The following is a 12,520-nucleotide window of genomic DNA, read 5'->3' as shown; positions in this document are numbered from 1 at the left end:
TAAAAATAACAAAAGAAACATTGCTTTATATGAACTAATACAGTACGTATATATTTACAACATGTCTGTATATGTATATGTATATGTGTGTGTATATATATATATATATATATATATATATATATATATATATATATATGTACATTTTATAATGAACTTAGTACAGTAAAAAGAAAAATATATAATTTATAACAGAATGGTTATACTAGTTTTTTGCCTTGATTTGATCACCGATGTCTTCTACATAGTATTCTTTTTGTCGAGTGAGTATTTACCTTTTTGAAGAACTCAGATTACATTTAATTGAATCATTTAATTTCAATTAGCTTTTTTTGTAGCTCAGCAAAAAACAAAAAAACAAGCAAACAAAAAAGGGTTACGTCAAATTAGAAATGACGATGTCTGTTAAAGGTATTACCCCAACCCTCTCTATCATTCTTAGATGATATGGCAGGCCAATCAAACGTTACAATGGGACAACTTTGGCCCACGGGCCCTACTTTGGGAATCTCTGATATCGAGTGTGCTATCAGAAGCAGAAACACTTAAATTATAACTTGTTAGAAGTTTTAAAAGTAACATTTTAGCAACAATTACATGATCCTTCTGATTTCTTATGCTGTGCAAGTTAATATTTGTGTGCAAACCCTAATACACTTATTTTCATGATTCGCTAATAATCAGAAAGCTCAAAAATACAGAATGTACTTTAAACCAAAATCCTTTGCAACCTTATAAATGTTGTTATGCGTCATAATATAATGCGCCTTTGTTAAGCATAAGTATCAATTTCTTTTGGAAAAAAAAGCAATATCAGTAATATGAAACTACAGTATAAAAAATATGTGACCCAAATAAGACTATATACAGTGTGCTATCAGAGGCAGAACCACTTAAAAAAGTGTTGCAACATTATAAAAAGTGCGTATGGGAAGCCATTAAGGGCTTAAACTTAAAGACAGAGATAGAGTTAATGCTTCAAAACCTCCTCCTGCACTTTAAGGTTAAAGCCTGGTCAACAAGACTTAAATGCTTACATAACGTATTAGGATGACACAATAATTAAAGCAATAGACCAATAGAATCACTGATGTATGTACATCTTGGGATTGTTTAAAAGGTCAATTGCGCCATAAATGTTGAATCCATCATGTACCTGGGCTCAAGTAAAGGCATGAGGAGCTGCAGACGGGTGAAGGCGTAGGGCCAGGCATAGCTGAGCGCTGTGGGACAGTGTTTAGGCAGGTACTCCTGTCTCAGAAGGCTGAAGAGGCACAGAGCCCAGGGTTCCTTCAGAGACTGTGCCAAAATCCACACACGAGACGGGCTCCGAACGTCATAGTGGCTGCCGACCAGAGATCCGTTCCACTCCACCAGCCACTGCAGGTCCGCGTGCTGCCCAGCCGGGAGAGACGCCTATGGGGAAGAGAGAGAGAGGAGAGGTCAGAGTGGCCATTTATACAGACTACAGTAGCGAAATTCAACCAATTTACTACAATTTTTTGAAGGATAATGACAAGCAAAAATGCATTTTGCATGTTGTGCAAATAAATGCGAGGCTATTAATCAGTGTATCTGCCTTTTAGCTAAACTTTTTTTTTGACAATTATATTTAATGGCAGAATACATACAACATACATAACTCATGCAGCTGTACAGAAATTCAGAAATTCAGAAAGTCAGATGCTTAAAGTGAGCAAAGGGCTCTTCTAATCTCTCAAAATTAAATTTGTATAAACACACACACACACACACACACACACACACACACACAATATGAAATATGAATATGATTAGTCCTATCCAATCTGCTTCCAACTACATGGCGCAGGTGATTGATTGCTGTCGCCTCATACCCCAGTGTCTTTTCATTAGCAATCTGCAGTGTGTTTTCTGAAATACACTGTTTCTACAGAAACAACTTAAAATCAGTTTTATATTTCTATGATTTGATTTGAATATGTCATTCACTTTGCTTCCTGGGATTGTAGGGAAGCAATCTTCCAGAACCAATGATGTGAAAAAAATTACAGAACTCAATAAAAACACAGACAGTCAGAATCGATCCTGATTTTAAACTACAGTGTGTGCTTATGATAAACAGTAATAGGGCTCTATTTTAATGATCTAGGTGCAAAGTCTAAAGCTCATGGCGCAAAAGCATTAAGGGCGTGTCTGGTTTGCGCCGCAGCGCACGGTCTAACAGGGTTGTGCTTATTCTCTTAATAAGTTATTGAGGGTGTTTTGAGAATAACGTGCGTTAATCCAATCAGTCTCATCTCTCATTCCCTTTAAGAGTCAGTTGCATCGTGCCATGGAACATTTGCTATTTACATGGCGGACTTTGTAATTGGAAAAACTGAAAGGAAAAACAGAATGCTTCACTAGCAAGAAAACAGTTAAACAGACCATCTGTGCTAGGATAAAGAACAAGCCCCCTCCATTCGGCCTCTGTACTTTCTTTTTACTTTACTATTACTAAATTCAGTTCTAATTTCCAGCAATTAAATAAATGAACAATAAAAACAAAGTGTGGTCAAAAAACTGAGTTATATCCAAACGCACGTCCTATTCTTATGCCCCATATGGTGATGCAGGCGTCTACAAAACGCGACAGATGGACAAATCTAAACTTCTTTTAACAAAAACAAAATAAATAAGCATATAAAAAATAATACTACTACTAATAATAAGGTTATAAAATGCAAACTATCATAAATAAACTGAAAAAAGCACCACGGACATAAAGAAGGCATGGAGGAAGTGTTTTTCTTTTTTAATTCTATGTAGTAAATAATTATTTTTGTAACATTTTAATCCTTTTTTTTCATATGTAATGATATTTGTGTATTACTGTACATCCTGTGTGTATTACCTGCATAGGCGCATCACTAACGCTCTAATTGCGCTACACTTTAGACTAGCTTTTACTTGGTCAACGGCACAGTCTATTTCAGTTCCTCAAAATAGCAACACACCAACAATGCACCTTAACACGCCTACTTTATAGACCGGCACACCCATGAGTCCACTAAGTGGCACTAATGGATATTCTATGTAAACAACGTGGTTCAAAAAGTGAATATTAAGGTTGTGCTGGTCTGAAAATAGCAAGAAATCAAGCCAAATATGTCTTGCGTCTTATTGGGCTGGGTATATGATAGGACCCTTAGTGTCCACTGGACTGAATGTTTAAAATAGTTACTGTTTTATCTGTTCTTATAGTTTGGGAAATTTGTGAATTTGTGAACAAAAAAACTTTAAAGTAATAAAAATCAGACAAAAAGTTAATCTGTTATATGCACTTTGTTAGAGTATATGCTCAATTCTTGATGTGTTATGGACAAGACATGCGTCAGACTACACATAGCTTCTTAAACTCATCAGGAAGACAGAACTACTTCCAGAAACATAAACAAAAGTCGGTTACTGTCCCACAATGTCACTTCTTGCATCCCAGCACTTAAAGTGGTAACAAATCACCACAACACTAACAAATTAATTCTGGATAACAAATGGAAGTCAATGAAGTGTGACAAAATTATGCTGAAACATGTTGCTGATGTAATTGTTATCAGCATACTGTGACAACTATGAAATAAATTGGATTTAGATTTAAAGTAACTCTATTAAGACAGCGTGTCATTATATTGCTCAAATCAGTTAAAGTTCTATTCTCATCCAAACCAAAAAATAGTACTAAATATGAAGTATTTTTAATCCTTAAACTAGCCTCAAGCAACAGTACCAAATAAAACAAACTCCATCAAGTGACAGATAAAGAGAAATATATATTGGTTATATCTATCTACAGTACATTTATTAAATAAATATATCTGCATTATACAGATTTTTAGACTGATATTATGCAGAAGTTTAAATCTAGGCTGCTTGAAGATTAGGTTATGTTAACCCTGCATTAGGTAGTCACCACTTAATACACTAACTCAGAGAAATAAAACAGGCCTTCTCATAAACTCAGAACAGAAGACAGTTTGTAGATGTCCTCCAAGACTCACATTTGAGTGAAACCGCAAAGGGTCGAACAGAGAGGCACTCACCGAGTCAGCCACCGCCACGTGAGCAAAGCTTTCAAGCACCATTGGGCTCAGCTGGTCCAGCACATCTATCATGGGTCTTTCATCTTCCTGTAGCAGAAAAAACCTCATCCATAAACTGAGCGGAAATACACTTAAAAGACATGTGATATGGATTTTAATGTAAATGCTAATCTGTTCCTTGAGATTCACTTACAATTTTGCTAAACATTTTTTTTTTTTTATAATTATTTTTTAGGGGTTTTCACCTTTATTAATAGGACAGTGGAGATATAGAGACAGGAAAGTGTGGGGAGCAGAGATAGGGGAAGGTTCAGCAAAGGACCTCGAGACAGGAATCGAACTCGGGTCGCTGTGAGCACCTCGGTGCTATGTGTCGACGCACTAACCACTAGGCTATTGGTGCCGACAATTTTGCTAAACATTTTTACATTCAAAAAAACATATATGCAGATTTATATATATATATATATATATATATATATATATATATATATATATATATATATATATATATATATATATATATATATATATATATATATATATATATATGCAACCCTTATACTCACCCTTTTGGTGAAAAAAAACTATTTTAAGGGACGGGTCCTTTAAAGCTTATCAGTAAATGGCTAATATTTTGATTGGCTGACATCATTGCATACAGTAGGAAACTCCCACACAAGTGCACAATGTTGTAGTAGAGCACAATAATGTTTTGACAACCTTACCCATATAACCGTCTCTTACAAAATAGCATTATGAAATGAATAACTTAAATATTTATTGCAGCTGCTGTCAGACGCAGTACAGCTGAGTGCTTCGTCTTTTGACAAACAAATCTCTTTAAGATCGTTTCAATACACTGTGCCTTATTTACAAAACAATCTGCAGCCAAATGCTTTGGGGAAAAAAGCATGTAATCATCTAAAACAGGGGTCACCAATCTCGGTCCTGTAGGGCCGGTGTCCCTGCAGCTTTTAGCTCCAACTTGCTTCAACACACCTGCCTGGATGTTTCAAGTAAACCTAGTAAGACCTTGATTAGCTTGTTCGGGTGTGTTTGATTAGGGTTGGAGCTAAAATCTGCAGGACACCGGCCCTCCAGGAACAAGTTTGATGACCACTGCTCTAAAATGACCCGTAACACTGCTATAAAAATAAACCATCCAATTGTTCCTGACACTGAGATCCTCCTGAATCTGTACAGAAACAAAATGAGCTGTATAATGCGAATGCATCAAAGTGAAAGTTAATTCTCTTTTTAGTTTGTCCTGTTTGTCAGCAGACTCTCATCAAGTGTTAACAACACATGACATGTTAAATTACTCATTTATCTGATAACGTTATGAACAACCATAACAAGTGCATATACAGCATAGATTTTAATATTACTAAAATTGACTACTTAAACTTAACAGCATAAAAGTCAAAAGTATACAACACTATTAGACTTCATTTATGCTGTTGCTCAAAAACAAATCTGAAACTAGAAAAACAAACTAAATCTTTACCTTCAAAGGGTTTCTGCAAGTTTCAGCAAGTTAAATGTTAAATGACATGGTGCTACAGAAAATGATAATAGGTATCTTTTCTATGTTTAAAGGAGTTACTAACCCTCTGCAACATTTCTATTCTATTCTATTAAGTTTCTTGAACTTCACATCTGAACAACAGCATAAACTACTATGACAAACTACTATGACATCTTAGATGTTGAATGTGTGCTTTATTCTGTGTTAAATGTTACCAGTATGAGTTTAATTATAATTTTACGTGACAATTATTACCATACTAAACGTGGCAGCAGATTGTTTACCTCAGATCTTGAAAATCAAATAGCTACAGTAGCATACATAAAGATCAAACATTTACAATAAAACTGTAACATAATTCCCCAGCATGTACTATTAATAATGTTATTGAGGTTTAAAATTCATTAATTAGATTATGAGCCTGTTAATTTCATTGTGAGTGCAGTGTACTATTCTGCGCTTCTGAATGTATGTGATATGTAAATGTTTCTGTCGTGTCACTTTTGGTGTGGACAGCCAAATTGTTTGTCAAGAGTTTGCAGAACATCAAAAACTGAACACACATCTTTATGCAGTAACCACTGTAGACAGCAGAAGGGTTATAATTGATTGTTTACTTTTTTGTTTTTGAATTTACATGACTCAATTTTTTCGGTAATGTTAGTTTGTGTAATACATGCTTCAGTGAAGCAAATGTATGTGTTTTATGAATTACATCTAGTTTATTCATAAAATGTATTTAAGTTTTCAGTGTTTTGTGGGATAGGCTATTTAGTGAATTCTGACCTGATTAGCTATTTTGGCTTACTTTAGGACAAACGTTTTACCCATGACTTGTGAACTCTTACGGTGTCTATCGGTGCTTTAGATCTGCCTTTTCAGACTGTTGAATGACTTTTTTCTTGCATAGACTGAATGGCACGATTATGCATTCACAGTGGTATGAACCGTGATAGGGGTGGTCAAATGGATTATTATCAATATTATTTCAAATACAGATTAAATTGAACTTTTTTCTCAGTGTCAAAGGGCTGACCACTCCACACATCTTGTTTTGATGTGCTTCAGGGGGGATCAAGCCTTAAATAGGGGCACCCCCCCTCAAGCCCCCTGTAGTTTGCACCCTGCCTGTGATGTCACATGCTACCTCAATTTATTTGTACAGCTTGTTCAAATTAATGCTTTGTTTTGTAATGGTGTGGACCTTGTAAGCGTTAAATATTGCAGGAAGTTTAAGTGGAACAAATAACTCTTACTGTTTAAGAATCAAGCCAGATTAGCTTTTACATGCCATTATCACTTAAAAGGGTTATACTGTATGTGATCAAGTGAAGCTATTACCTCAGTTTGTCCTATGATGATGAAGATCTGGCGGACCTCTCGAAGGATGGATACGGCTAGTCTGCGTGTGCCTGTCTGACAGGAGCAAAGCAGCACTAAAGCGAGACCCTCAACTGCATGCAGGACTGTGGAATGAGAAGTCCATTCAGCTGGCAGCCTGGAGCCAGAGCTACTCTGTAACAACTGAACAGAAAATACACCATTTTGTTACCATGTAAAATAAAATAAAATAAAATAAAATAAAATAAAATAAAATAAAATAAAATAAAATAAAATAAAATAAAATAAAATAAAATAAAATAAAATAAAATAAAATAAAATATTGAATTAGTTGTTTTTAGGAATGTATCGTGTCACAGAAAATCAAGTCTGATATGATTTAATGATCTGAAGCTACAGCTTACTGGAAATAAAAATGACTAACTTGATACTTGTAAATTTACTTTCTATCACAAACAAAAATGATATTAGTATTTACATTTGCTCTCAGCTATTGGCCATCTTTATTAGCCAAAATGAGTTAAAAATATTGCGTTATTGGATATCAACAAAAATGAAATACTGGGATAATATTATAATATTTTAATATCACTAATATATGCATGTATACTTATCTTGTATTTCCAGAAAGTGTCAATTAGATATTTTTATTGCTTTCTAGAAGGCACTAATAAGATTTTAAAGATAACATTTTGTGATATCTTTCTTCCCTAAGGGCTATACAAACATTTCTTTGCCACTTACTTCAGCAGAGCAGATCTTCGATGTGTCCGGGCTCTTGTTGGTGCTGAGGAGAGCCAGTTTCCACTGTGTGAGCAACTGAAGCAGTAGTTTAAGTGAGGAGTCCAGCAGGGTTTGGTGTGTGTCCTGAACCTCTCGAAGCAGAAAACTGCAGAAACCCAGCAGCACTTCCTCCCGCCAGTCAGAGAAATCTACCAGCAGACTCTGCAGGGAATTCTGAGCTATCAGACGCAGCTCATCATCCATATGGATGGTTAACCTGCCAGTTTGAAGACAGCAAAACCTAATGTTTAGGAATGCAGTTCCAAAGTTTGGCTCATGCTTTAAATGTGTACAATAATATATGAAAGAATGCTGCTTAATAAATAAATATAATAAAACTTCTAATAAATATTGAATAGTTATTTGAATATATATGTGGGATTTGATTAAATTGGACGTAGTGTTTGTGTTAACGTGAGAGTCTACTGGGTGCCAGTACTGGTTTGTGGCTGGAAGGGCATGCGATGCTTAAAACATAATAATAGTTGGCCGTTCATTCCACTTTGGCGACCCCTAATAAATAAGGGATCAAAGGAAAATGGATGATAATAATATATAGATGATAATAATATATAGATAATGATATTATTAATAATAATAATAATTATATATATATATATATATATATATATATATATATATATATATATATATATATATATATATATATATATATATATATATATATATATATATATATATATATAAATCCTGACACTTATATACACTTATACTTATATTGACACATATATATATTTCAAGGGGGTTCGGCCCCTCATTAAGCCGGTCGCCCTTTCTGTGCAGAGTTTGCATGTTCTCCCCGTGTTCATGTGGATTTTCACTGTTTCCCGGTTTACATCATAAGTAAATTGACTACTCCAAAATCGCATCTTAAGACAACTCTTAGCCAGTTCACAAGCAGGGGAGTTTTCGAGACCCACCTGAGCTCAAACTCTACTCTCCCCCTTCAAATGGGAGGGAGCCCCAGGCTCGAGGATATTTTGAGCTCAGTGCTTTCTCCTGGGACAGGATGCCAAGTACGCTTTATTATCAATCATCAGCTAAGTGTGAACTCTTGAAATTAAGACATCAGGACAGATGACTCGGAGAGAATAATAACAAATGTGTGTCCTGGCTTTATTTATAATGTACATAGTGTGCACGTGGTCGTGATGTGCAAATGTGGAAACGGAAAAAGTGCACAGCTGAGCACACATTCAAAGCCATTTCATAATCTTGCAAATTGTCAGCGGTTTCGTCATACACGGACATTATATAAATATGTTATATACACAGTAGCCTAATAGGTCTTCCCTGAAAGACGTCCTGAGTAAAGCAGTTACGGCTTCTTCTTGTGCACAATGATAAACAATGATGGTGCAAACCATCAATTAGGTCATCTGTTTTAATTTCACAAGAGTTTATGAGAAATTAACTAAATATAACGTGATATTTTAACCATTTTTTATTGTCTAAAATTTGTTCTAAATGACAATGTTATTTAAAAGTAAAAAAAAAACATTATTAGACCTTTACAAAATAAAACAAACATTAACATTCTACTCAAATCCACAATTTTGTTTTTGTTGTTGTTTTTAAATTAAAAACATATTTAAAATGTCTCTATACCAAAAAACACCATGCAAAAGAGAGATCGGTTTTACTCTGAATATCTGTCTGACCTAATGGCTTGAATGTGAAGAATTAGGTCTAGACCAGGCCTGACTCAGATTGCACAGGGGCATCCTATTCAAGCTGGGGGCTGTGAGGCATCACATTACTGAAACTTTCAGGAAACCTGACCATCAGGCAATTCGTCGAAAGAAATGCTTACCGCTCATTCATGCATTGAACATACACACGCTCATTCATGCATCGAACATAAACACACTCACCGGGCCAAAAGGTCTATAAGCTCTGACTTGGACATGCCATCAGGAAGGATGCGAGGAATGGCAGCCATGCATGTTCTAAAGAGGTCAATCTTGGGTTTCCTTTCACCACTGTAAGTATAAAGAAAAGTCCCATAAGCTTATACAGAAGTTGCAGAAAATTAGATACAAATGTAAAAGTGTCTTGTGTGACATACGTAATCATGTCCTCTGGCTCTTTATTGAGCATCTGTGCGTTACTCAGCATCATACAGCGGCCGACCTCTTTATCCAGATGTCTGAGGATGTTGTCTAAAGCTTTCCGCACATGGGGGTAATACAAGGACATTCCTGCAACATGAACATGGTGATAGATGAGAGATGCTTTCTTCAATAGAAGCACAGTTTAATCAGAAAATGTCAATCAGCATCATCAAGGAGATCATTTGTTTTCTTTATGTTTTTGGTCAAAGCAGTCAACTTTTCATTTGTTAAAAATTGCAACAGAAAACAATTGATATAAAAATGATTTTTTTGAGAACATAAATAGTAATACATTGCTAAATTATATGATTTTCAACTTTTATTCATTCATTATTTCATTCATTCAATTGTTAATTTTCCGTAGTCTCTATTTCAGAGGATGCCACAGCGAAAGGAACCACCAACTATTTCAGTATATGTTTTTTTCACAGTGGATACCCTTCCAGTCACAACCAAGTATTGGGAAACAAACATACATACTCATACACACACTACGACTAATTTAGTTTATTCAATTCACCTATGGCGTATGTCTTTAGACTGTGGGGGAAACGGGAGCACCCGGAGGAAACCACAGGGAGAACAAGCAAACTCCACACAGAGCAACCTTTTGGCCATGAGGCAACAGTGCTAACCACTGAACCACCAGGCCACCTTACTTTTATTCTTGTCTATTAAAATTCTAACATTATTTTAAAAACATAAATAGAAATAAATGTCTAAATATGATTTGCAACTAGCTTTATATTTACAAACTTTTTTGTATATTAAATGCCACTATAATTGAGATATGGCGATGCAGTGGCGCAGTAGGTAGAGCTGTCACCTTACAGCAAAAAGGACACCGATTCAAGCATCAAAAAAGTGCTGGTTAAGTTGGCGCTTCATTCTGCTGTGGCGACCCCGGATTAATAAAGGGACTAAGCCGAAAAGAAAATGAATGATTGAGATATATAATGTATGCAAACTTCTTTTTTGTTCTAAAAAATGTTACATTTTGTTATGTGATGGATGCTGGACAACGAGCTACATTGCAGTTTATTACAAGAATGGTCAGGTACATGCAGAGCAATCCAAAGTCGTGGTCAAAGAACAGGTGAATGGTCAGTACAGGCAGCAATGAATCAAAACAAACAGACAAAGCACAGGGTCAAAACACGGCAAGGCTAAACAAGGAAAAACGCGTAGTAATGCAAACAGATAAACAGATAAACAAGACTCAGCAAAGTCTGTGTATTTGTGTGCTGTATAAATAGTCCATCTAATCAGTTCATGAACAGCTCCCATCCGTGTGTGTGTAATCAACAGAAAACTGGAACAGGTGTGTGTGTGTGTGTGGTGCTTGATGGGATTTGTAGTTCTTTAGGTTGCAGATTTATAGTTCTCCAGGGATCTGTAGTAGCTAGATCGCTGGTGACTGTAAAACATTTAAATAATCTTCAAAATGTTTATAAAACAAATTTCTTAAGGTTACCAGTAGCCATTTTTAGATTTCTAAAATTATAAAACAGCACACCAATCTTTTACTTAAAAAAATGTGGGTCCTATTCATTTAAAATTGTTCCACTTTTAATGTATTATTCAGCTATATCATGGAATAACATTTACACAATGCATTTCTTTTTTCAGTTTGACAAACATAGCTTCGAAATGATTCTTATAAAAGCAGAACAGCAAATCTCACCTATGACTTTAGCCTCATCTTCACTTAGAGGTTTGCTCAGGAAGGTTTTCTTGACTCGTAGTGTGTTTCCAGACGGGAGCGTAGCCCCTGTGTTCGGCATTGGGGGCTCACCATCTTTCTGCTGCAGCTTGTCAGCAATGACCAGGAACGCTCTAAGACCAATATTCATTCTCTACAGAGCAGACACCCACAAAAATCGACATATAAGTGCCATAACACTCACATAAATATAACACATGGGTTTGTAAATTGGTGAAAATGTACCTCTGGATTAAGACTAAAGGCTTTTGCAGGTTTCCCAACAAACAGCAGGTCAAAAATGACTTCTTTCATCGCAAAGTCAAGCCTTTCCTGTAAGACAATAGAGAATGAGGAAATACAATATGCAAAAAAAATGTAAAATATTTAATGTAAAACACATGTTGCATCAGGAATTTTATAAATAAAACTGTGTAGGTTTACAAAGTACTGTATAGTGGAAATCTAGCTGTCATTTTGTGTTTATTTTGGTAACAACATTAAACCTGCAGATTCAGAGCTTTCACAACAAGTAAGAGTTAATTCTTGTGTAATGATTTAACAGCTTACAGCGGATTAACAGTGAGTTTTAGATCTGTCGTTTAACTGCGGATTTACCTGTGCAATAAACTGGATAATCTTCACAAATATATTAAGAGGCATGTCTTTAGGAACAACGCTGCGGGATCCCTTGGGGAACAGGTTGGTCACAATAGAGTTGAGACGGCTGCGAGACAAAAAATCACAATGTTTAGTTTAGGATCAGGCACTGACATGCACAAAAAGAAGATAAGCATAGTGACATAGATAGTTTGTTATAATTAGCAGTCTATTACTGTGGCAGACCTGAGCCTGGCCTATTTTCAAAATGTTATTTTTATGTGAGGTTTGTCCTCTTTGAATTTATCCATGGTGGTTGGTACATCCCCAAGTCACAGTTTTTTGGCAAAAATATAATGTTCTGATA

The 12,520-nt window shown here is 35.4% G+C and overlaps 1 protein-coding gene across 15 annotated transcripts in view; it reads right to left on the bottom strand.

Annotated features, from left to right (window-relative positions):
- The window catches only part of frya (furry homolog a (Drosophila)), a 132,409-nt gene that overhangs the window by 60,020 nt on the left and 59,869 nt on the right, over positions 1-12,520 (bottom strand). For all 15 annotated transcript variants that reach the window (XR_012390916.1, XR_012390917.1, XM_068213764.1 and 12 more), the window contains exons 13-21: positions 12,172-12,280; positions 11,800-11,886; positions 11,536-11,707; positions 9,806-9,938; positions 9,612-9,719; positions 7,678-7,933; positions 6,934-7,116; positions 4,062-4,148; positions 1,157-1,416 (exon numbers count right to left, since the gene is read on the bottom strand). Coding sequence is in view for 13 of the 15 variants with exons in the window: in XM_068213764.1 (XP_068069865.1) it covers positions 1,157-1,416; positions 4,062-4,148; positions 6,934-7,116; positions 7,678-7,933; positions 9,612-9,719; positions 9,806-9,938; positions 11,536-11,707; positions 11,800-11,886; positions 12,172-12,280 (1,395 nt within the window). In the remaining 2 variants the exon portion in view is untranslated. The remainder of the gene's footprint in view (positions 1-1,156; positions 1,417-4,061; positions 4,149-6,933; positions 7,117-7,677; positions 7,934-9,611; positions 9,720-9,805; positions 9,939-11,535; positions 11,708-11,799; positions 11,887-12,171; positions 12,281-12,520) is intronic.

The sequence above is a fragment of the Danio rerio genome, chromosome 15, assembly GCF_049306965.1.
Source record: "Danio rerio strain Tuebingen ecotype United States chromosome 15, GRCz12tu, whole genome shotgun sequence".
NCBI classification, from domain to species: Eukaryota; Metazoa; Chordata; class Actinopteri; order Cypriniformes; family Danionidae; genus Danio; species Danio rerio.
The sequence above is the reverse complement of the archived record's forward strand: the minus strand, read 5'-3'. Positions and strand labels throughout refer to the sequence as shown.